General features: G+C 36.2%; 1 protein-coding gene across 2 annotated transcripts in view; it reads left to right on the top strand.

The window, feature by feature from the left end:
- The window catches only part of SUZ12 (SUZ12 polycomb repressive complex 2 subunit), a 40096-nt gene extending 20378 nt beyond the window's left edge, over positions 1 to 19718 (top strand). For both annotated transcript variants that reach the window (XM_046676913.1, XM_046676914.1), the window contains 10 exons: positions 1587 to 1818; positions 2865 to 2958; positions 7066 to 7171; positions 10995 to 11172; positions 12620 to 12711; positions 12931 to 13074; positions 13559 to 13716; positions 14110 to 14308; positions 15116 to 15195; positions 17390 to 19718. In XM_046676913.1, coding sequence (XP_046532869.1) covers positions 1587 to 1818; positions 2865 to 2958; positions 7066 to 7171; positions 10995 to 11172; positions 12620 to 12711; positions 12931 to 13074; positions 13559 to 13716; positions 14110 to 14308; positions 15116 to 15195; positions 17390 to 17735 — 1629 coding nt within the window. In that variant the 3' untranslated portion in view covers positions 17736 to 19718. The remainder of the gene's footprint in view (positions 1 to 1586; positions 1819 to 2864; positions 2959 to 7065; positions 7172 to 10994; positions 11173 to 12619; positions 12712 to 12930; positions 13075 to 13558; positions 13717 to 14109; positions 14309 to 15115; positions 15196 to 17389) is intronic.
- The last annotated feature ends 7106 nt before the right edge of the window (positions 19719 to 26824 follow it).

Consider the following 26824-nt stretch of genomic DNA (forward strand, 5'->3'; position numbering starts at 1 on the left):
TCTTAGCTATTTGTTCCAATTGAAATTTTTAAATGGGGCTAAGAGAGAGTTTTTCCCAAAAGGGTTATCTCATAACACTACTTTCAGGCAAAGAAGTTCTGTTGCCAGCATTATCAGCATTAACTTACTGATACATTGCTTCAAATTTTTATTTATAAGATGAAATCATTTCACCATAGAAACAAGTGTTATGGTAGTTAAATTTCATGGGCACCCAACCGAAGCCAACAGAAATACTTTTAGTAGCTTCAAGTTGGTGGGTATGTTAAGAGTAGGAATCACCTGTATAGAGATTCCTATTGCTGATGTTCTCCCCAAATTATAGTAAGGTGATACAGGCTTGAAAACTGTGCTAGAGCATTGGTGTGGAGTGGACTAAGGTTACAGGAGACAGCTGTGTAAGTATATATTAAAGTTAATATATATTAAAAACTTTAAAGTTAAGAAATATCACTCCCACCCAACCCCCACACATGACAAGCAGTGACGTGACAGTTCTTCAAAATATATTATAATTTAGGCAAAAAAATATAACTGTAGTATGATCCTTTTTGTGTTTAAAAAAAATAAAAGGTGTAAACATTTTCTTGGGAGGAGATATACAACCAGCTGCTAATATCAGTCTTCTCTGGAGTGTAAGACCTGGGGGGTAGGGGAGACTCTCTCATTTTATACTGTTTTATAGAGTAGAATTTTGTTTTAGACCTTAAGCATGTATTCTGTTTATTTTAAAAAAGAAGCTACCATAAAATATGTACTGTATTTTCTTGTTAGGAAGGTCTTCTGCATCTTCCAGTTTTTCATGTGCTCTTTCAGTATAACTCTAGGTCTGTACCGTCATGCACCACATAATGACATTTCAGTCCATGGTGGATTGCATATGTGACAGTGGTCCCATAAGATTAGTACCATATAACCTAGGTGTGTAGAAGGCTATACCATCTAGATTTGTGTGAGTACACTCTGTGATGTTTGCACAGTGACGAAACTGCCTAACGACGCATTTCTCAGAACGTGTCCCTGTCGTTCAGCAACGCGTGACTGTACCTACAGAACATTACTCATAAGATGATTGATATTGCTACTATTAAACAACATATTTAAGTATATGAATTTACTGTTTCATAATGTTGACCATGCAGTTATTATAAGCATTTTTTTCATGTCTAATGGTCCCATCAACTATTTTGTTTAAGTAGAAAATTTAAGGGAAAAGATTAATTTACATGAGTTTAACATTTTAAGCATGGCTTTAATTCCATATTTCTAATTTAAAACTCTTTCAGATGATCAGCTAAATATTGGATATACTGTATCATTCTTTTCAGTATATTGGAGATATCCTCAATTGTGTTAATATTTGGAATATAGTTATTTTAAATTTTCTTTTTGTTTCATCTCAATTTTCAGAAGTATGGTTAGAATTTTAGCATGCCATTTGGTAATCATGGCCTACACCATGTTTCCTATAACTGTGATTAGAAATTTTTTAATTTTTTAAATTTTTTGTGATTAGAAATTTTATTGTAATTCTTATAATTGCATATGCATAAGTAAATGTAATTTAATAATCTTTTCCTTTGCAGGATGTAAGTTGTCCAATAAGGCAAGTTCCTACAGGTAAAAAGCAGGTGCCTTTGAATCCTGACCTCAATCAAACAAAACCTGGAAATTTCCCGTCCCTTGCAGTTTCCAGTAATGAATTTGAACCTAGTAACAGCCATATGGTGAAGTCTTACTCATTGCTATTTAGAGTGACTCGTCCGGGAAGAAGAGAGTTTAATGGAATGATTAATGGAGAAACCAATGAAAATATTGGTAATTTTTATTTTAATAATGTTACTAGATTTTGTCATTGGAGATTAAGGCAGTCAACGAAAGTGAGTGAACTGGTATATTTTCATAGTATTCATAAATGTGTACAAAGTATTTCTTTTCGAGTTATTTTAGTAACTTATTTAAAACTTTTGCCTTTCCAAGGAATAAAATGGTACGAATCTCTTATAATCTAATTAGATAATTTTATAGTAGGTTGCTGTGGCTCTTAGACTATCGGCTGTTGTGCTGTACTACATATTTACTTTGTAAAGTTCTTATTATTACATGATGATATAGTAAAAGAATATATTGAACAGTGGATGGAAAAGACTGATATTTCAAGCTAGTCTCTCAGCAAACAATAAATTCACTCCCCCAACAATTTATTGTAAAAAATTTCATACATAACAGAACAGTTGAAAGAATTTTATAGTGCGTGCCTATCTCTTAGATTCTACACTTAACTTTTTATTATTCCAGCTTAACACATATCTGTCCCTCTATCCTCCCAACAGTTTTGATTCTGCTTTTGAGGTAATCATTCAACCAGCATATAGGTGCTGAGGATACAAAGAATGATCAAAACATTCAGTCCTGTCTTCCAAAGGCTCACAACCTAGAATATGGAGATAGGCATAGAATAAATAATTGCAGCAAAACGATGGGTGGTATAATAGAAGTCTATGTGAACTTCAGTGGAAAAGGACCTTGGAAGAAAAAAAGAGTCTCGAAGTATCCTTTGAAGTTCTTGAAAAGTAACTGAATGAGGAGGATTTTTTTCTCCTTGCCTAGCAAGGAAGATCATTTTAAACAGAAAATAACATTTGCAAGAATGTAGGGTTAGTGTCAACGAATGTCACAAAGTAAGGAACATACACATATAGTAAAAACATAAAATTGAACAGTCAAGTCTGGATATTGCAATTTAAGTGTAATTTGTATCTTATTTGGTACAAATGTAGTATGTTATATTAAGGGACCCTAGGTCATAAATATGACATTTTTGCTTGAATATTTGATTTATGAGAAATGTTTGTCAAATTCAGATGTCAATGAAGAACTTCCAGCTAGAAGAAAACGAAATCGTGAAGATGGGGAAAAGACATTTGTTGCACAAATGACAGTATTTGATAAAAACAGGTAATGTTGACGAACGAATGAGGCTCCCATAATGTTCTAGACATGTTTTTATTCTGAAGCAGAGTATAGTGGTGATGATATTTTTTTGCCTTTGTTTCTCTTTATCCTTATGAATGAAAAAACAAATTTGTAATTTGTCTCATTTCTCTTTATCACATAGAAAGCAACAAACACAGATGAGGAACTCTTTGAATGGCTTAGTTAAGATTGTGTATTTGGCAAGTATTTTCTGAACGTCTGCTGTGTCAGACACTGTCGTAGGCAGTGAGAACGCAATAAAATTCCTGCCTGCGTGAGCTTAGCTTCTAGTGGAGAAAACAGATAACAAACCTCAAAAATTATACCAACTGATGTCACTTAGTGGTGAGTGCTATGAAGAAAAATAAAGAGAATAAATGGTTGCTTTATAGAGACAGCCTCTGGGAGAAAGTGATATTTGAGCAGAGACCTGAATGAAGTGGACCCTGTACAAATCTTGAGATTATGTATTTACTAAAGTTAAGGAAGAAAATTGTGTGAATCATCATTGTGTGGCTCTGTGTGCATTTGGCACAGGGTAGCAAAGAACACTTGGATTTATAATTATCTCTATAGTTTTCATTTGGGAACGAAGCATCTTAGTGCCAGTAAAAGATCTAGGAAGCAAATGCCGCATTCTTTTTTGACCGGATTGGAGGATGAAACCTGTAAGATGCCATGATTTCTTGTTCTAGGCTGCTCACAGGTAGTTAACACAGTTCACTGTGTCAGGTATAGGAGAAAGAGCCAAGAAGAGCAACGAGCGCATTTCTTCTACTCTTTAAAAAGTACTAGATTGTTACTTTAATGTAATCACCTGTTAGCCACCAGGTAGAGAAATGTACAAGGTATTTAAAAGGAAAGTGAAGGTGATTAGAAATAGTAGCATAGATTTTGGCTACCATATTGTCTTAGAATATATCACTTATTGTCACTTAATATTACTGGGAGAAACCAATATACTGTCTTTTTAAAGTTAGAAATTTGAATGTGGATCAAAGATTTAAATGGAGAACAACAGAAACAAATGTACCAGGAGATAGTGGCTATGTCTGTGGGAGAGGCAGTTAGGATGCGGCACACTAGGCTTCATCAGGGTTTGTCAATGTGCTTTTTTAGGCAACATGAGGGAGTACATTGTGTTCTTTTTTAAATTATTTCTGCCTTACATATATATTAGTATATTCCTTGTATGTATGAAATATTGCTTTTTATTTAATGAAAAAAGTACCAAGAAGAAACCATGGGAGAATGTTCCTCCAACTTACTTTGAAAATTTCCAAACCTATAAAAAAGTTGAAAGAACAATACAGGTAATTAATACCTACCCTTCACCTAGATTCATCAGTTAACATTTTACCACATTTGCTTTATTTGTGTGTATTTTTCTGATGAGCCATTTGAAAGTTAGATTTTGACATGTTACTTCATTCCTCACTCCTAAGCACTTCAGCATGTATCTCCTAAGAACAAGGACATGGCCCTGTGTAACCTCAACACACCCATCATTCACAGGAAATTTAACATACTACGACATATACAGTACTCTTTCCCCAATAATATCCTCTACAGGTGTTTCCCACCTCCCTCAAGGATTTTGATCTGTTGCTAGTTGTCAGTTGCCACATCTGTTCGGTCTCCTTCAATTTGGAATACTTCAGCTTTTTTTTTTTTTTTTTTGCCTTTTGCCTTTTATGACACTTTTTTTTAAGTACAGGCCTGTAGTTGTGCAGAATGTCCCTCAATTTGGACTTTTGTGATTGTTTCCTTATGATTAGAGTCAGATTAACTGTTGGACAGGAACACTAATGGTGATCTGTTCTTTGTGTACATCACAGGCACAGGTGATACTAGGTTTGACCACTTGGTTAAAGTGTGGTATTCATCATGTTTGTTCATCGTAACAGCACCTTTTCCTTTCAATTAATTAATATGTAATCTCTGTGGTAATACATGAAACTGGGTAAATGTCCTTTTTCCTCCAACAGCCTTATACCCAATAGTTTAGCATCCATTGGTGATTCTTACTTAAATAAATTATTCCTATAACAGTTGCCAAATGGCAACTTTCTGTCATTTCTTCCACATTTATTGGCATTTTGCTGTAAAGAGCATTCCTTCCCTCAGCTTTTTTTTAATCAATATGGATTAATGAATTCCATTTTTATTCAGTCTGTTTTAATCTGTTGATGTTGTTATTCATTTTAATGATCAAATTGTCCCAAATTTGGTCAGGAGGAGCCTGGCCTATTTTTATTTATTTATTTATTTTTCCTTATTGTCTGGAATAGTAAAATATTCCAGGCTCACACTCTCCTTTTCTTCCCTTTGCTCTGGAATTGGCCATTTCTTCAAAGAGTCTTGGTTCCTTTTAGTAGAGGGAAAGTATTTGCAAGCCAAGATCTGAGAGTTAGATTTGTAAAAATTCTTTTTTATGATCACAGAAAAGTTAAAATCTCTTTAAAGAATGACCAAAATTCAAAAGCAATATAGAAAAAGAATGAAATGTTGAGCAAAATAAAAACCTTCTTCTGAAAACAAAAAAGCCATCATAAGCCAAGTGAAAATAAAAATGACAAGTTGGGGGGAAATTAATTTCAATTCCTACTATAGATAGATTTCTCATTCCTCTAATACAAAAAGGTCATACTAATTAAAAAGAAAAACACCACAGCCCAATATAATCAGCAAGGGATAATAAAAATGTTTATAAAAAAAGAAAATATATGTATATATAATTCTTAATCAGTTAAAAGATAAGACATCTGAATATAAAAGTATACTGAGATGTCATTTATTCACTTACTGGTTTAGCAGAGATCAAAAACTAGATAAATAACTGTTGATGAGGCTGTGGGGAAAAAGAGCCTCCTCATCCATTACAGGTAGGAAAGTTAATTGGATTGTAGCTATCAAATGTACGACCATAAAATAGAGTATTATGTAGCCAGATACATAAGGAAAGCAATCAGCTTTTTAAAATATTAAGTTGAATAACTTTGCTGATGTGCTGTCGAAATAGAATAAATTCAAGTAGCACAGCATCACGATAAAAATTCTTAAGTCTCAGAATCATTTGTTGTTGAGCCAGACTTGGGAGACAGACTACCTGGATTCAGCTGCTAGCTCTGGCTCTTTACTGTGTTGTCTTAAGACAAGTTAGTTAACTTCTCTGGCCTCAGTTTCCTCTTCTGAAAAAGAAGTAAAGGCATCTACTTCATAGAGTTGTTGGGAAGATTAAATGAACCATGTAAAATCTTTAAAATAGTGCCTGGCACATAGTAAGCACTCAATAAATGTTAGCTATTATCACCTCACAGAATTTCTCCAAAACTGATGAAGAGAAGCCAGTTTCTTGCTATATACAATTAATTATTGAGCATTGTTGAAGAATCGTGTTTAGGATAGTAATGTTACCAGTGTTTAAAAGTATGAAAGAAATAATATAAACTATATATACACACACACATATGTACATACACATTTAAACTATACAGTGAGTATGGGTATAATTTAATTGATTCTTTGATTCAACCAGTATTTCATTTATTCATTCATCCGTGAAATGTTTATTGAGCACCTATATGTGCCAGGTGCCCCCAGGATCTTGTACTTATCAGAGTCATCTTTATAATCATCAGTTAGTTTCCTGGTCAAGTATAAAAGTCAAGAATTCTAGTTCAAATATTTACAATAGTTAAAAATAACAGGTGTAATTCTTAGTGGTTCCCTAAGGCAAGTATTGTAACACTGTTTTTATCCTATTTTTAAAAATATAAAGCCTGAACACATGCTTTATACTTAATGTTTAAAACTTACCAAGTTTGAGATCTTAGACATATTATACATTAAATGTTTAAAGTTATATCTGAGTAGCTACAGTGATGAAATAATTTTCTAATAATAATAGTTATTAGTGCAAATCATTAAAATTGCTTTTATCAGGAATGGAGTGTAGAAAATCTTGTTGGGTATATAAGTTAGTTTATAAATTTAATAAATGCTTTTTAGTATCAATCTAAAGATGCAGAGTTTGTATACTTACAATAATACACAGGTTACTTTAAAGTGTATGTGTTTGTCTAACAGGCGCTTACAGCTTTTAGATGGGGAATATGAAGTAGCCATGCAGGAAATGGAAGAATGTCCAATAAGCAAGAAAAGAGCAACATGGGAGACTATTCTTGATGGGAAGGTATGGACTACTTAGAAGGTTGAGCACGTTGTAGTTATGAACTCCCATTTTTTATTGATGTTTTCTTCCCCAATTGCAAATTCATGTTGGAAGTAAAGAGTCCTTTGTTTTTATACTTTGAAAAAGTAAAGTAAAAATTACCTAGTCATAGTATATAATGGAAGTCATCGTCCTTGGAGCCAGACTGCCAGGTTCAAATCTCTACTCCTAGCTATGTGGCATCTGGCAGGTGACTTAAATTTTTGTGTCTCAGTTTTCTCATTCTTAAAACGAGGCATAGAATTGATGGATAAAATGAAATAATTAATGAAATATGCTTAGCACCATGCCTGGCATAAAATAAGTGCTCAATAAATGTTAACTGCTCTTTTAAATCCCATTCATACTAACAGCAGGTAACATGATGACTAGTAATAAATTTATCAAGAAATCTGCAGAACTTAGATGAAGCATACTTAAATAACTCTTCTAAGAGACTTAAAAGAATAAATAGGCATGTGTATATTTCTTGGATAGGCAGACTCAACAGAATAACATTGACATTTATTTCTAAATATATTTGGTCAGTGTACCATCACAAGCAAAATCCCAAAAGGATTTCTTTAAGCTTTAACATTAGTCTCAGTTAACCCGGGATATGTAACAATATGAAGGAAAATTATGGAAAATTTCTAAGAACCTTTACTTACCAGATAGTAGAACATACTGTAAAGTTAAAAGAACTTAAATTGCATGGTATAAGCATAGGAATAGATAAGTAGATCACTGAAGCATAGTCCTGAAATAGTTTCATGTACATTTGGAGTTTAGAATTGGTGTCAGATCTGTGTGGGAAAGATGGACTAACTGTTCATTAATTGTAACAGAACTGGTCTGTAGCCATCTGGAAATAAACTTAGACCTGATGAATTCCAGAAGGCTCATAAACATAAATGTAAAAATTAACATAACTTCAGTGAAAAATGTAGGTGAAAAGTAATATAATCTTGCTATGAGAAAAGACCTTCTGAGTATGATGCAAAAGCTAGAAAGCATAAAATAAAAATGACTGATTAGGGGCCAGCCCGGTGGTGCAGTGGTTAAGTTCACACGTTCCGCTTCTCAGCAGCCCGGGGTTCGCTGGTTCGGATCCCCCGTGCGGACATGGCACCGCTTGGCACACCATGCTGTGGTAGGCGTCCCACGTATAAAGTAGAGGAAGATGGGCACGGATGTTAGCTCAGGGCCAGGCTTCCTCAGCAAAAAAGAGGACGACTGGCAGTAGTTAGCTCAGGGCTAATCTTCCTCAAAAAAAATTAAAAAAATTAAAATGACTGATTAAAGTGAATCGTTTTTTTACTGCAAAAATCTAAAGTTAAAAGCAAATGATGGACTGGGGAAAATATTTGTAACATACAAAAGGCTAATATGAATATGTAGTTTTATAAACCAATAAGAAAAAATAATCTAATTAGAAAAGTGAGTAAAGCAGCAAATATAGATTGCCAGCAACCTTTTAAAAAGATGATAAGCCTTATTAGTATTCAACATGCAAACAAAATTAGAGATGCTACTTTTGACTGCTAGCTTGACAACAGTTGAAAAGATTGACGGTTTCTATTTGGAGATGTGAGGACACACTCCCAAATAATGCTTCAGTCTGGGAATAACTTGGTACAGCCTTACTCGAGGGCAGACTGGCAATGTGGGTAAAAATTTAAATTGTGTATATAGTCATTAACAGTTAATTCCAGTTCTACAGTTTTCTCACAAGGTAGTACCTGGTTAACTGAAAAAATGTAGGTAACAGGTCTTGTAAAAATTTTTTAAATAATGAAAAATTGGAAACACCTTAAATCTAAAAAGATAGCCGTTTTTAAAAAGGACAATACTGTGACGAGAAGATTTCCATCATTTAATTTTTATATAATAGTATACATACTCCTACTTTTTCTAAAATTAATAATAGGGGTTATCTCCCGGTGATGGGATTTCAAATAATTTTTATTTCTTTATACTTATCTATAGTGTTTGAATTTTCTGCAGGTATTTATTATCTTTATGTTTTAAATTTCTTATTTAAAGTTTATCCATGAAACAATAAGGATTATATATATGAGTTGTTGGTTTTTCACAAGAAATTGTTTGAGGCAATATGAAATGGGCATCCTTTTAAATCAGATCATATATATTTGCTTCTTTTTATTTTTTTTAATGTTTTTGTGAGGAAGATTAGTCCTGAGCTAACATCCACCACCAATCCTCCTTTTTTTGGTGAGGAAGACTGGCCCTGAGCTAACATCTGTGCCCATCTTCCTCTATTTTGTATGTGGGGTGCCTCCCACAGCATGGCTTGATAAGCGGTTGTGTAGGTCTGCTGCTAGGATCTGAACCTGCCAACCCCGGGCTGCCGAAGCGGAGTGTGTGAACTTAACCACTACACTCCCAGGCTTGCCCCTAGATTTGCTTCTTTTTAAAAGCTCTGGTATTCTTTTAAATAAATGTCTCAACTAACTAAACCAATGCCACTTTTAATGGATAATTGTTATTTTAATCTTTTTTACATTTTCAAAAATGTTGTAGTGAATATACACGTACATGTATCTTTTTGAATTGCAAGTATTTTTATAAGATAAATTCCTAAATATGGACTTATTGCGTCAAAACCAGTTTATATGATCACACTTTTACCTCATTCCAGTCTAAAATTATAGTTTGAAGAGGATTATTTATAATAAAGATGTAGAAGGAATTTCAGCTTGTATGGCAGTAAACAGGAGCCCATTGAAGGTTTCTATAAAAAAGGCTAGCATGAAAGCAGTCTTTAAGGAGATAATTTAGTCTCCTGTATATGGATTGAGAAGTGAAAACTGGAAGCAGGGAGAGCAGCTGGGATACTGTAGTAATAAGGTAGTAAGGATCTTTACTAGGTGATTATATAAGAGAAACAAAGGGAAAAATAGGGGTCAGATGTAATTCTAAAATTTTTAACTGAGGGTCACTACTAGAATGATAATGCTGGAAACAAAAATAATTGTACCTGGGAAGGAAAGAAAAGAATAGATGCACATTTAAGATATTTTAGTTCAAGGGACATTGATATCATTCAAGTGGCTTTGTCCAAGAGACAGTTGGGAGATATACAGGTTTAGAGCTTAGTATAAAGAATGGAGAATCAATTTGGGATCATCAGCCTAATAGGTAAGTCCTTGAGGATGAGTGAGCGAGTGGGGCAGATAGCTAAATGTTAGCTAGGAATTAAGGAGACCAAAAGAAGAGTTATCTTTTAAGTGATGATAGGTGAAGGAGGAAAGCCAAGATAGTTCAGCAGTCGTCAATGAAGCTGAGAGAAATCAAGGAAAATTACTAATTGCTATAACTGTTCAGTTTACACAAAGAAAGTGTATTGGTCATCCAAGAGAGGTTGCAAGGTGGCAGGCTTTGGGTTTTTGTGTTTTGTTGTTTCTCAAGACACTTTTTAGTTGGTTACCAATATATAACAATGGGAACATTTCCCATGAGAACTTGGGTTTCTGACTTCTTTTGAAAAATCTGAAAATCTGGCTGTACTGGGCCTGTGTTTGCACATATCACAATTGCTGATTAGCTGCTGCCTCTCTTCGACAGCCTGAGCTCTCCAGTACTACAGGCTCGTCTGTGCCATACATTGACCTTACTTGCCTGGCCATCCCTGGAGGTGTTTTGGGTTTTCAAGGAAAAAATCTGTTGATTTAGATCAAATCCACACTAACTTATCATAATAAACATGTATTTTTTTATTCCTACAGTTTCTTTCAATTCATTCTATGAAATCTTCACTCTTTTCATGTCTTTTCTTTTTCAGAGGCTGCCTCCATTTGAAACATTTTCTCAGGGACCTACGTTGCAGTTCACTCTTCGTTGGACAGGAGAGACCAATGATAAATCCACAGCTCCTATTGCCAAGCCTCTTGCCACTAGAAATTCAGAGAGTCTCCATCAAGAAAACAAGCCTGGTTCAGTTAAACCTACTCAAACTATTGGTGAGAAAACATTGCTGTCAAAGTAATGCTCTGCAGAGTTAGGACTTAGGCTTTAGATTAATTTGTTTGTCTTTTGCTCCAATAATAATTCTTTGGGAAATATTGACTTATTAAGACAGACAAATTATGAGCAATGGTAAATTAACATTCTCCTATATTAAATGTAAAGTTTTGTGTTGAAGTACTGATCAGCAGTCCATTATCCAAAACCTCTGTGCCAGATGTGTCTGGGAATTTTTTGGTTTTTTTTCAATTTTAGAAGCGTGATATAGAAGATAGCATATATGCTATGTATCATATAACACTTCCAAATGAGGTCTCTAGATAGCCGCATGCCAATTTAAGACAACTTTTTCTACTAAATAAATTTGCCTCAAACTCATGAGAAAACAATTGGTTTTCAGAGCTTTTTAGATTTTGGAATTGCAGGTATTAAGGGCTTTTGCACTGTGTGCTTTTTATAATTCACATAAAAATTTGTGTATGTTGTAGAACTGAATTCAGTATTTCAGAGGGTTTTTACAATTTTAGGGCTGGAAGAGGATCATCATAACCTGAATTTTACCAGGTTAAATTTCACAGTAAACTTTTAAGTGAAAAAACATTGACAGATGTAGTTAGCTCTGCTGATTTAAGGCCCTGGTTGCAGTGTTCTGTCATTTTGTATCTGCCTGATAGGAACACTGCTCTTGACCTGAAAGCATCCATGTGTTTTTATCTAAGTCTGTTTAAAGAAGGCAGAAGGCTTAAGACAGCTGTCTTTGACATTGACCACTCATGTCCATTCCTTGTGTGCAAGTCACTGTAAGAGTAAGATTAAAGAGAAAGAAATGGCCTCCATCAGGGGAAAGATTTCCCAAATAAATTGTGGTCTGGGCACTTCTCAGAATACTCTGCAGCAAGTCAAATAGGTAAAAGAGTTTCAAAGAAACTGAGAAAAAAAGTTATGTATAAAATTATATGATGTGTAAAGAAATATACTAAAATTATTAACAGTAACTATCTTTTGGATTTGGAGTGATAGCAATACAATAATTTTTAATTTAATTTCTGTTAAACACTTAGTGGATCTCTGCTTACAGTTGTGCACTGGGAATACAAAGACCAATCACAACTACACACTGACCTCAGAGTGCTTGAAACAGTATAAAGTGACATATAGTGACTGCGTGGAATTACTTGGGGTTGCTTTTATAATGGTTTAGGACAGAAGAGGTTTTTAAAGGAAAAAAATGGCTCCTGCTGATATTCAAACCTTAATATCTGATTAGAGGTGCTGATTAAGGATCGTTCCCATGATCATCAGTTGAGAGTGAGACAAAGATTCTATTAAATACCACAAGTAGAATTCTGTGAAACTTTCAATGTTTAATTATTTTCGCAAGATCTGTTATTTCACTTTTTAGAAGGAAGTATTTGTATTAAATATAAAAGTATTTATTTTCAGCTGTTAAAGAATCATTGACTACAGATCTACAAACAAGAAAAGAAAAAGATACTTCAAATGAAAACCGACAAAAATTAAGAATATTTTATCAGGTAAACAAAGCTGACTCTTCTTTTTTAAGTAATCATGAAATGCCTTTGTTTTGCATGTTACATCTGAAATATTTTGGCATATTTAAATAAGAAGAATGTCTCTAATTTGATTTTCCTTTTAAATTGTTTTAACTATTTTTAAAAGGTGATATTGAAAATAAAATATGTTGAGATGTGTAAATTGGAGATTTGCTTTTTTTGCTTTTTGTTATTTTAAAGTTCCTTTATAACAACAATACAAGACAACAAACTGAAGCAAGAGATGACCTTCATTGCCCTTGGTGCACTCTGAACTGCCGCAAACTTTATAGTTTACTCAAGCATCTTAAACTCTGCCATAGCAGATTTATCTTCAATTATGTTGTAAGTAACTTTTCATTTTTTTCTTAACAATAATATACTATACATTATAACAGTCTGACTTTCAAAAATTGTACTTTGTACAAAATACCAAAATTTCTGCATTAGATGGATGCTATACGCATGAACTACAATGAATGATTCAAAGTTTACATACATTTGCATAGTATACCTATATAGATACTCACATAATCCCCAGACCAACTCTTTGAATTAAGTTGCAGTTTCCTTATTCTTGCTCAGACAAGAATAATTTGTACAAAGTTACCAAGCCAGTAAATGGCACAGCCAGGATTTTAACACAAATCTTTTTGACTCCAGGTCTTCTGACTTCCTCTGCACCATGCCAGTATTCCTGGCTCATTTTAGTTTTCAAAACATTAAGAACCCACAAGTACTTTTTAATTAATTAAATTGGAGGGATAGGTATTTGGGGTAGGATAATTAATATTTTTATTTCCTAAACACCTTGCCATTTTTGTTACAGTATCATCCAAAAGGTGCTAGGATAGATGTTTCTATCAACGAGTGTTACGATGGCTCCTATGCAGGAAATCCTCAGGATATTCACCGCCAGCCGGGATTTGCTTTTAGTCGTAATGGACCAGTAAAGAGAACGCCTATCACACACATTCTAGTGTGCAGGTAAGTATAAAGGTCAGACAACAAAAGTTTATTCTCTGACTTTTATTGATGATGTTGGAGGAACAAAAGGGAGCCAGACAAAGCCACTATTTAGGTGGGAATCGTTATTTCAGTATTAGCTAAGTCTCTGGGGGGTATACTGCTTTATAACCCTCCCCAGCTCCTCTTTCTACAGGGGTTTTCTCACTTCCTTTTTGTAGCTTTTCCTTGTGTTTTACATGTTAATGTCATTACTGCTGCAGGAGGGGGATTAAAGAACTCTCCAGTGGAAGTTTGTGTGTGCATATCTAGGTAAAAACTTGTAAGAAAGGAATATACTCTATTTGGCTGGTGTGAAATATAAAGAACCGTATTCTTGTCACTTAATATTACATCAGCATTTCTTTTCATTAGGCCAAAACGAACAAAAGCAAGCATGTCTGAATTTCTCGAATCCGAAGATGGAGAAGTGGAACAGCAACGAACATACAGTAGTGGACACAATCGTCTGTATTTCCATAGTGATACTTGTTTACCTCTCCGTCCACAAGAAATGGAAGTAGATAGTGAAGATGAAAAAGATCCTGAATGGCTAAGAGAAAAAACGATTACAGTAATTATTATTATCTTTATTGACAGTGACTTTAGAATTTTATGATTAAATGATTTCTATTTGAAAACTTGTTTCATATGAATTAAACTTTTGACTTAGTGTAAAGGAGTTTTTTCTAAATTAAGAAATTCAAGAATCCACAAATTTTTTTTTTTTAAAGATTTTATTTTTCCTTTTTCTCCCCAAAGCACCCCTGTACATAGTTGTGTACTTTTAGTGTGGGTCCTTCTACTTGTGACATGCGGGATGCTGCCTCAGCATGGCCTGATGAGCGGTGCCATGTCTGCGCCCAGTTTTCATTTTTTTTTTTTAATCTTTATTTTATTTTTGTGTGTGTGAGAGGAAGATTGGCCCTGAACTAATATCCATTGCCAATCTTGCTCTTTTTTGCTTGAGGAAGATTGTCACTAACATCTGTGCCAGTTGCCGAACCGGCGAAACCCTGGGCTGCTGCAGCTGAGCTTGCGAACTTAACCACTTGGCCATGGGGCCAGCCCCAAGAATCCACAATGTTTGTAATGTGTCACTTAAATAATTACCACGTAATGGAAATACAGATTTTCTTCTTATGATACTGTATTTTTCTTTTTCATTTTATTCATTGGTAACTGTTTCATAACTTAGGATTTCCCTTTTAAAAGTACTAAAATAGAAGTTGTTTTTAAGAAACATTGCCACTTTGCTGTATAAATAAGTTATTTTTAGTTACAAAAAATTCTCTTTTTGGCATTATTACATTTTTTCTTAGAAATACCAATTGTATTTATTCTGCATTTAATAGATATTTTTTCTTTTTTTCGTTTTTAGCAAATTGAGGAATTTTCTGATGTTAATGAAGGAGAGAAAGAAGTGATGAAACTATGGAATCTCCATGTCATGAAGCATGGGTAGGGTATTTCTAAATTTAAATACTGCATTTCCTTTTATGCTCTTTTTGCTGCTTCACATTCTATAAATCTACCCGTGTTCAAATGTATTTAAAATTCTGTTAAAGTCTGTCCTAAGAGTTATCCTAATCCAAATTATTATAATTGCAGAAAGGAAAATGATAATGTTCAAAGAATGTGTAAGCAAGGTGCAAGTTCCATCTAATAGCAGGTTTTTATTTTTAAAATAAGTCTTTTTTCTTTTTAATGACCCAGTTTTCTTTACTTTTTTTTGTGAGGAAGATTGTTGCTGAGCTAACATCTGTGCCAGTCTTCCTCCATTTTATGTGAGATGCCACGACAGCATGGCTTACCAAGCGGTGCTAGGTCCACGCCCAGGATCCAAACCTATGAACCCTGGACCACCGAAGCGGAGTGCATGAACTTCACCACTATGACCACTGGGCTGGCCCCAGTTTTCATTCTTTTTTTTTTTTATTTTTATTTTTGTGTGTGTGAGAGGAAGATTGGCCCTGAGCTAATATCCATTGCCAATCTTGCTCTTTTTTGCTTGAGGAAGATTGTCGCTAACATCTGTGCCAGTCTTCCTCTATTTTATGTGGGATGCTGCCAGTGTGGCTTGACGAGTGGTGCTAGGTCTGTGCCTGGGATCCAAATCAGTCAACTCTGGGCTGCTAAAGCAGAGCGCACGAACTTAACCACTGTGCCACTGGGCTGGACCCCAGTTTTCATTCTTTTTATTGCCAGGGAATACAAAAATAATATGCTATGTGCTACATGCTAGAAATCCTGAAAATTACTTATCACAGTTACTACCACAATTTTTTTAAATTGCATAATTATTCAGAATAAAATATAAGTAGCTTTTCTGATTTCTTGTTACTGTTTCATAGAGGTCAAGATAGAACAATCCTTAGTTCTCGTGCCTTTGTGGCTAAAAGTATGCTCGAAAGCATTGTTTTTCCTCAGGTCTGTCTCCTTCCCTGTATGAACTATTTACTTGTCAATACACATACTTTTTCTTCTCTACCTTATTATTAGATCCTTATGTAAGGTCTTCTTCCATAGCACAAGCATCCAAGGTTTTTTCATTTATAGATAAGTAAAATAAATGGGAGGGGACACTTTTGTTTCCTAACTCTTGGAGAGTAAAGAGGAGTTGGTGCAGAAGTTCTAGTCCAGATGGCTGGGTGCATGGCCCCTAAGCTTTTTTTTGTATACTGCCTTGAGCTAAGAATAGCGTTCACATTTTTAGTGGGTTGTAAAAAAGAAAAAAGAGGAAGATGACAGAGATCACATAGACTTGCAAAGCCTAAATATTGCAAAGCCTAAAATATTTACTGTCTAGCCTTTTATAGAAACGTTCGCCTGGTCCCTGATCTAGTCATTAAACCTCAGTTATGGTAAAGTATGTATGTAGAGACTTGGGTTAAATCTATTTTTCTTTTTGTCCTGACATGCCAGTTTCAAGATAGAATTTTGGTCAAATTACTTCATTGAGTTTCGTTTTAATTCCTTGATCCAAATCTGTTAGCATAACAACTATTGAGGTTCATTATGTACTGGCATTATAAAGTGGCAGGTAGTTGGGTAAGCTATTTGTGTTTCTAAAAATCTGCAGGCAGGCCTATGGACTCTGTTGGACTCTCAGTTTCAGTGGGTAACTAAGCAGCCATTCTCCTATTTGGTTCTCAAATTTTATGCACTGTATATGCACTCTACTCGCTTTCCACCAACACAGCTACACTGTACCACATTTGATGTGACATCTTCATTTTTTCAAAGATTTACCATGAGCTGAAAATGTAGAGAAACACTGCTTCTGAAATAGGAAATTATTGTCAAGATTACAGGAGAGAATAAAGGGGATAGTTAGGGTGTGTGTAAAATGTTAATGAAAGTGGTGCTGGCAAGAGAAAATATTTTATACTTTAATACTGCTGTATGTAATTTCGTTAGGAAAAACAGAAATGACATCTGTTTAAGCTCTGGTTAAATTAAATCTCTTTAAATTTCTAAAATGGTGAGCTCACGCAGGTGATTGAATCTCAGAGTCACCATAGTTTACTACTTGTTAAATCATCACTTACTGGATTTGGGTATAGTCCTCCTGTTCTATAATAGTTATCACTGTTGCATTTGACAAAAATGGTTTGTATCGCTATTGATGTTTTGTGTTGTTTTTATTAAATAGGTTTATTGCTGACAATCAAATGAATCATGCCTGTATGCTGTTTGTAGAAAACTATGGACAGAAAATAATTAAGAAGAATTTATGTCGAAACTTCATGCTTCATCTAGTCAGCATGCATGACTTTAATCTTATTAGCATAATGTCAATAGATAAAGCTGTTACCAAGCTCCGTGAAATGCAGCAAAAATTAGAAAAAGGAGAATCTGCTTCCCCTGCAAATGAAGAAATCACTGAAGAACAAAATGGGACAGCAAACGGATTTAGTGACATTAACTCAAAAGAGAAAGCTTTGGAAACAGACGGTGTCTCAGGGGTTTCAAAACAGAGCAAAAAGCAAAAACTCTGAAAAGAAAAGGCCTAACCCCATGTTATGGACAAACACTGAAATTGCATTCTAGGGAATTCAGCCTCTAGGAAGAGTTTTGTTTCTGTTTTTCATCATAAGTTCCAAACAGGCACTGTTAGATGAAGTAAATGATTTCAACAAGGATATTTTTATCAGGGTTCTACTTCACTTCATTATGCAGATTAGATATATATCAGTTTTATTGATGTCATTAAAACATTCTCTAGTTTGAGCATGAAAAGCAATACTTCAAAGAAAGTATTTTTAACTTCAACAGTTGTCTTATGAAATATATTGAATTGATAATCTGGAAGTTATTTCATATATTTAAATTATGTTTTTTGCATTGTGACTGGCCGTTTTTCTACTTTGTAATTGTGAGACATTTTCTTGGGGAGGGAAAATTGGAATGTGATTCCCTTTTTTAAAAATTGAAGATTTTTTGTGAAATTATGTTGCATTATTATTTGCAATCAAACCTTGATCCTTGATTTTGAAATCATTTTATCAATTTGGAATGAAAAATTACAATGTAAGATATTTTGCATTATATAAGTTCATTTTACAATTTTAAAATAGCACTTCTTCATCTTAGGCCTGTTTGAGAAGATGTTAATTTTTCAAATTGTCAACAGTGAAGTGTCATGTTGGTCTATAAGGTTACTGACCATTTGTTTTTATGTGGATAATTTTAGTGCATTGCTCACCCAGTATATTTTTTAAACTTGAACATTTTGCTGTTTTTGTTTTATCAATTAGGTAATCACATGGAAAATTCAGCTGTCCACATCTTTTCATTAGGATTGTAAACCAAGGGAAGAATGAGTTTGAGATTTTCAAGATGCCACTTTGAGGGAGGAAATGTTCTATAAAAATGAACCAGAAAATGTTGGAACTTTTTTTCTTTGCAAGGATGTCTTTGTAATGTATTTCATGATTAGAATATCCAATACAGATAAGCTGACTTGAATCGTTTTGAGCAATTTTGCCCTGTGTTATGTGTTTTCTGCACATATTTGCAGTTGGATTTTCTCCAACAGAAAGTGGTTTCACTACTGGCACATTAACAAGCACCAATAGGTTTCTATTCCAGCTCCAAGCACTGTGGTTGAGCAACATCACCTCGATTTTTTATTCTCCTTAAAGATAATTGCATTTTCATATTCTTTATTTATAAAGGATCAATGCTGCTGTAAATACAGGTATTTTTAATTTTTTTATTTCATTCCACCACCATCAGATGCAGTTCCCTATTTTGTTTAATGAAGGGATATATAAGCTTTCTAATGGTGTCTTCAGAAATTTATAAAATGTAAATACTGATTTGATTGGTCTTTAAGATGTGTTTAACTGTGAGGCTATTTAACTAATAGTGTGGATGTGATTTGTCATCCAGTATTAAGTTCTTAGTCATTGATTTTTGTGTTAAAAAATAGGAAGGAGGGAAACTGCAGCTTTCATTACAGACTCCTTGATTGGTGAGCTCTCCAAATGCAGAGTTACAGTGAACTCGGATCATGCCTCTGGACAGTGGACCTCGAGCATTTCTCTCGGGCTTTAATTTGCTAAAGCTGTGCACATATGTACAAATAGATTATTTTAGGGGAGATGTAGGGTAGAATTATTGCTTATGTCATTTCTTAAGCAGCTATGCTCTTAATGCTTAAAAGAAGGCTAGCATCGTTTGCACAAAAAGTTGGTGATTCCCTCCCCCAAATAGTAATGAAATTACTTCTGTTGAGTAAACTTTTTATGTCATCTTATAATAAAAGCTGAAAAAATCCCTTTGTTTCTATTTATAAAAAAATGCTTTTCTATATGTACCCTTGATAAGAGATTTTGAAGAAATCATGTAAGATGGTAAAACATTTGAATGGTACAGTAGATGTAAAAAAAAAATTCAGTTTAAAAGAACGTTTGTTTTTACATTAAATGTTTATTTGAAATCAAATGATTTTGTACATAAAGTTCAATAATATAAAAGCTGTATTGTTTTGTTTTTATTAATATTATGATGCATTGTTAATCCATGCAGTAAACCTTTGGCTTGGCTAGGATGAAGAGCCAGAAGAGTACACCCATCGGGCAGAGCTCCCAGAAACTGAGAAGAAAGTTCACGTGAACTCCTGCTTTGCTTCTAGTAACATCAGCTGCAACTAGTATATTATTTGTGGTAATACAGAAAAAATATTTTTCAGTTTATAGTTCAGAGTAATGTCAATATTAGTTAGCCTAATACCTACACATCTTTGGTTGTGGATTTTTTCTTTTTAATGAAAAAGAATTTATCTTGGCCTTTACAAAGCTCATAGACTAGGGGCTGGCCCCATGGCCAAGTGGTTTAAGTTCTGTGGACTCTACTTTGGTGGCCCAGGTTCCCGGGGTTCGGATCCTGTGTGGACCTACTCCACTCATCAGCCATGCTGTGGAGGCATCCCACATACAAAGAATAGAGGAAGACTGGCACAGATGTTAGCTCAGGGCTAATCTTCATCACCGAAAAAAAAAAACCTCATAGACTAGAGTGGGCTATGAAAACTATAAAGTAAAATGGTATATTGTATAATAAAATTACATACTACATTCTATGAGGTCAGTAGTTGTTGAAGTTAAGTCTAGAAGAGTTGGGGAAAACACTACAGAAGAGTTGACAATTCAGTTGTTCTTGCTTTATTTATTAGTAATAGCTTGTTGCCTCTACACATGTTGCTTTTAATTGAGTGCCCCTCTTTGCTTCCCAAGTTCGCTATAAGGATTTCTTTCAAGCACTCGTCACCTTTTCATTAGACTGCTAAGTCAGTCTCACTGACCTTAGTACTGCCTAATGGCCTTAGTTGGTGCTCAGATATTTGGTGACATGATGACATGAACTGAGAGCTCTATGTGCCATGCTAAGGGTTTGGATTTTAGGCTCTAGGAAGCATTTGGAGATTTACTGCACAGATGACACAAAATAACTGTTTCACGTGAGCCAGGGCTCTTAAGAATTTGGGAGGGGAGAAGCCCTACACTGGGAAGCTACTGTAATAGTGCAGGTGAAAGATCAACCACTAGAAAACTGCCTGTTGTGAAGTCAGTGCCTGAGAAGTAACTGTTGGCTGGTGATGCAGTACAAAGGAATAAAAATGAACTAATATGCAGAGTGAGAAGCCAAGAGGAGTTTCAAACAGGAAGTAGTAGTCCCATAACACAATGGAAATGAATAAGATGGCAACTTCAAGGGAGTTAGGTGATAGAAAACAGGTTTAATGCATTTAGTAAAAGGAAAATGAGTTGGAGAAGTTTATCACAAAGAGTATGCGGAAAATGGGGCAAGAGGGAGACAGTAAAAGGAAGAATTCTGTGGAGTGGATGTGAAGGTTGAGCATGATTGTGAACTGAGAGGACGAGGAGAGAGAAGACCAAAGCCAAAAGTTAGCAAAAAAAGGAAGGAATGAGATCAAGAACACAGATGTAACCTGCTAAAGATGAAAGTTTGCTAGTAACACTGGTGGCAAGAAATAGGGAAATGGGCACTTGACGTTTCTAGTGGGAAAATAAGTTGGTACGACTCTAAAGAGAGTAATGTAGTGCTTCCTATTAAAATCACTATGCATTTAACCTTTACCCTAACAATTCCATCTTTAGGAATTTCTCTACAGATAAACTGAAATGTGTAAAATGACAATTGTTACCAGTGTTGAAAATAGCACATTAGATGCAAGTCATCAGTAGGTGACTGGTTATATAAGTAATTTTACATCCATGTAAGTAGAATACTATGCAGCCATGAAAAAGAGATCAGGAAGGTGTTTTTGTGGAACAAATGCCAAGATATAACTTAAAAGGTAGAGAACAGTTTCTAGTGTGCTTCCATTTTTTAAAAAAATTTAAAAAATTAATATGTGCCCTCTTTTTTTTTGCTGAAGATTTGCCCCGAGCTAACATTTGTGCCAGTCTTCCTCTATTTTGTATGTGGGTTGCTGCCACAGCATGGCCACCAACGAGTGGTTTAGGTCTGCACCTAGCAAATGAACCTGGGCTGCTGAAGCAGAGCATGCAGCACTTAACCACTAGGCAACGGGGCTGGTCCCCTAGTATGTGCCCTATTTGCTTGGGTAATAGGATATGTCTAAAAGGATACACAGAAACAACTGCTTTCCGGAGATAGCTAAAGAAAAGGATGATGAGGAAGAGGATTTTCACTGCTATTTTGAAACGTCTAAATGTACTACCTATTTTTTGTTTTTGTAGTTCTTAGATTCAAAAATTAAATCTAAAAAAATAGAAAAGGGAGTTCAAAGAGATGATTTCTCACTGGGAACCTGGTAGAATGGCTAAGTGCCCAGCACAGAACTTGGAACACAGTAAATTTGTACTGAATTAAGTAAAAAAAGGAAGTTCACTGTCAAAAATAGTTTCAAAAACATTCAATTTATATCTTCTCTTTGTTAAAGTAATCTAATTAGCATGCTGTTCCTAGAAAAGAGGAAATACATGAGGTTTTGTTAATTACACCAAGTACCATATTAAAGCAGAGATCTTATCACTAATGGTTCCCCATTGTTGACAAGAGTAAAACTCATGCTCTTCCTCCTTGATCTTCATCTATCCTTCCAGTCTTACCTCTCATGTATGCATTCTCCTTCCCAGCCAAGTGGAGTACCGGGCACAGCAGCACTTAAGTACGCCCCGTACACTCTGGTGCTCTCAGTATGGAGTCTACAGTGCAATTTCTGGAGCATCTTCTGTTCCTATGTACTATATCCTACAAGTGTAAAGTTGATTTTTAAGGGATAAAAATTCACTCAACTACATTCTTAGACAAACGTTAAGATTGGGATGAATCACTTTATGAAGCTGGTCCTAGGGAACAAGATTGATATCTCCCGGACTGCTGTATTTTATCTACTGTCGTCCCCATTTCTGACTACCATCCTACCACATGGCAAAGCTTTAGCCAGCTGCAGGCACACCATCCCCTGGAATCCTATTTGTGTCCAAGCTACCCCATCCTTTTTCAGAATGCAATAAGCTTCCACCTGCTCTTGTAGCACGCTACCACGAGCAGCCATTCGATCATCTACTGAGTACGTGCCAGCACTCGTCCGAAGCACCAGGGATGGAAGTTGGGTAAGACTCAGATCTTGTTTCAAGGATTCTCTCAAGCCTCCTGGGTCAAAACACGGTCACTTTACTTCTTCCTTCTCCTGTCCCTAAACAGGCATGTGTCTCTGCGGTAGATTTATGGCTTCTTACTCCAGAGAAAGGATGGAGTTATACAGGTATCACAATAAAAGTTTTTTATATCTTGACACTTAACTTTATGAAGCACCCAGTACAGTAGCTGGAATGTAACAGCGGTCCCATAAATCTTAGCTCCCTCCTTCTTCACTAATCCAACGGAGGTTTTCTTCGGGGCGGATTCTAAGTTAGTCCTATTTCTCTTTTTATTTGGGGAGCTGGTTCTTCTGTGAGGACTTTCAGGAGAAGGACTGTGGTTGCCCTGTGGGTAATTCGGCTTACGGAGCCTTATTTATTTATTAGATACTTACTGAGTACCCACTATGGCTTTTGCCTTAGTTAGGCATGAAGATGCAAAGATGAATGAGCCAGACATTGTTCCTGTCCTTGTGAATTTTAAACTCCAGAAAGGGAGACACTCATGTTTCAGGAAACCACGTTTCAAAGTGTCTAATCCCAAATTAGTGTTCTGGGGACAGAGGGCAGCGTGGACACAGGGTTGTGAGATGGACGAATTGATAGTTCACAGACCTGGTTTGAAGGCCAACTTTGGTGCTTTTGCAGCTTCAAAACTCAGAAAGTCACTTAACCACACTGATTTTGTTTCCCGTGTTTCGTACAAGGGGATGAAAACGCCTCCTTCAACAAGGTACCTGGCACAGTAACCCACCCCGGGTTAGCATCCCTGTCTCCTTCCTGCAACCACACGGTTTTGCCACCTTCAATCCTCCGCTCCCATCTCCGAAGACAAAAAGTACAAGCTAGATTGTATAAGCTCGCTCCTCCTTCCACGAGCTGTTTTAAGAACATGGAAGTCTCCTGAGATTATATTAACAGAGTCTAATTCTCCCACGAAACTACAAGTTTGCTAACATTGCCTTAGAATAGAAGGGAGACAGAAAGGTCAATTTTGTTTTAATCAACATTAAATTTCATGGGATAAAAGCTTTTGTGAGAGAAATTAGTTTTATTTTACTGAATATGGTTTTTGTTTTTTAAAAAGAAAAATACTACTTGGTTCAAAAGTATTTGTCAGGGAGCTGGCCCCATGGCCGAGTGGTTAGGTCTGTGCTCTCTGCTGCAGGCGGCCCAGTGTTTCGTTGGTGCAAATCCTGGGCACGGACATGGCACTGCTCATCAAACCATGCTGAGGCAGCGTCCCACATGCTACAACTAGAAGGACCCACAACGAAGAATATACAACTATGTACGGGGGGGCTTTGGGGAGAAAAAGGAAAAAAAAAAATCTTTAAACAAAAAAAGTGTTTGTCAGATGCCCATCTATCAGGAAATGTAGGGGGATAAGGAGATCTCAGACTTTTGGATTTCCCACACCAGTAATATAGATTTTAAAAATTTATGACTTTTTATTTTGTCAGATAAGAAGATTTACAAATAAAACAAGCAAACCTAATATCTACTGTCATTCTCATTTTATAAAAGGACTGACAAGAGGCCGGCCCTGTGGCCGAGTGGTTAAGTTCACGTGCTCTGCTTCGGCAGCCCAGGGTTTCACCGGTTTGGATCCTGGGCGTGGACATGGCACCACTCATTAGGCCATGTTGAGGCGGTGTCCCACACAGCACAACCAGAGGCTCTCACAACTAAATACACAACTACGTACTGGGGGGACTTTGGGGAGAAGAGGAGGAAAAAAAAGAAGATTGGCAACAGATGTTAGCTCAGGTGCCAATCTCAAAAAAAAAACAGACAGTACAAAAAGAGGAAGAAGGATAATTTCAGGATAGTCTTTTAAATAAAATAAATTTAGATTTACAAAAAATGACTATGGAGACCAACGTTTAGTTACTTTGGAGCAGTTACTCCCAAATCTGCCTTTAGAATAGAATCATTTCATGTCTTGAAAGGAAAATAAAAGAGCCTGAGCTCCACTGATACCAATTAAATCAGAATCTTTGCTGTGTTTAAAAGCTCTCCAGGAAATTCTAATGTACAGCCAGGGCTGAGAACAATCGCTATGGAAGATACAAAACCTCAGGGAATTCATAATCCACTGGGTTTAAAGCAGTGTCACGACCTCAAACACCCACAGGGTCAGCAGTTAAGTGAGTTCCACAGCGGAGTATTACACCAACTGAGGAAGACGGAGAATAAAGAGAAGCTATCACAGTCTCCCAAGGAGAAAAGACGCACAACACACCAATCAACAGGCCTCAGCCGGCTTTCCAACACCAGAAGCTAGAACAGAGCAACACGTGCAGATCTGAGGGGAAATGATCTCCAACCTAGAATTCTTAACCGGTCACAACCAAGCGCAAGGTGGAATAAAGAGATTTTCAGCCCTCTATTTCTCAACAACTTTACCTCGTGGGCACCCTTTCCTAGGAAATGGAGGAAGCGCTCCACTAAATGAACAATCTAAGAAAGCGGGAGACACGGGATACAGGAAACACGAAATGCAACACTGCATCTGAGCAGAGCGAACGACACCTTCTGGCACTGATGGATTTATATGCGTGTGGAGAGTTCTGAACCACGTCAGGAGGGACCTAAATGACTGTGCTGCTGTCAAAAATAGTTGTCACAATAGCTTATTGCTAACAATAACTGAGTAAGTCTCACTTCTTGATCTTGGACTAAATCCTTCGTATTTACAGAGGACCCAGATGCTTACTCTGCTCCCCTCTACAGGCTAACTCCTTATAAGAGCTGTATTTACTTTTGGTCTCTTCTACTTCTTCTATTTTTATGTTTTGATATTAAAACCTATTATATAGCTTCAGAATTTATGCTTCTGAGAAGATGGACTAGTGTATTTTCCCTATTCCTCCTACTAAGTACAACTAAAAACCCTGGAAAATATATATAAAACAAACATAAGAAGATTCTGAAAGAGGGCCAACTGGCTGGAGACCTCGAAACCCAAGGAACTCACCACTGTGCATTCCTTGGGTTCTCTTTTTGTCTTGTGTATCCCAGACTTGGGCCTGAAGAAGCCAGCAACCTGGAAATGCCAACAGGCACAGACCAAAAAAAAGCCCCAACAAAAGCCTGCCCTCTCCAGCCAAAGCACCAGGAAAAGGGCAGCCTAGCAGGACAGAAACTTTTGGCCAATCACCACCCTGCTCCATCAAACACCACTGTATGAGGTTGAAGGGAGGCCCACAAAAAGATACGTCCACAACCTGGAACCTGCGACAATGACCTTATTTGGGAAGAGTCTTCGCAGATACAAATAAGCTAAGGATCTTGAGCTGAAAATATCATGGATTATCTGGGTGGGTCTTAAATCCAACACAGTGTCCTTTAAGAGACAGAAGGAGGTGGCCATGTGAAGACGGAGGCAGAGATTGGAGTTAGGCAGCACTGAGTTAAGGAAGGCCTGGAGCCACCAGAAGCTGGCACAGGCAAGGAGAGATTCTTCCCTAGACCCTTGGTAGCAGGACCACCGTCTTGCCAACACCTTGATTTCAGACTTCTGGCCTCTAAAACTGTAAGAGAATAAATTTCTGTTGTTTTAAGCCACCAAGATTACGGTAATTTGTTATGGTAGCCCCAGGAAACTAATATAACTACAGAAAAAACTGTCCTTACCCCACCAACGTTAGCAAAGACCAAGTGGGGAGCCTAGACTTCCACACTCACAAGGCTGTAAGGAGGCACCCCAACACCTCTACCAGAATGGTGTTGGAGAAGGCCAAGTAGGGAGACAGTACTTTCACCCCACCCGGTAGGGACGAGGCCTCCCACCCCCGTGGTGACAGGGAAGCCTGGACTTCCACTCCCACCAGCAGTAATAAGTGTGAGTGGAGATCACATAAGGGACCAGACTCCCACACCCATGCAGTAACAAGGAGTCTCCTTGGCAGTCAGCAGAGGCCAAGTAGAAGCTACACTTCCATCTC

The sequence above is a fragment of the Equus quagga genome, chromosome 11 (assembly GCF_021613505.1).
Source record: "Equus quagga isolate Etosha38 chromosome 11, UCLA_HA_Equagga_1.0, whole genome shotgun sequence".
Classification (NCBI taxonomy): Eukaryota; Metazoa; Chordata; class Mammalia; order Perissodactyla; family Equidae; genus Equus; species Equus quagga.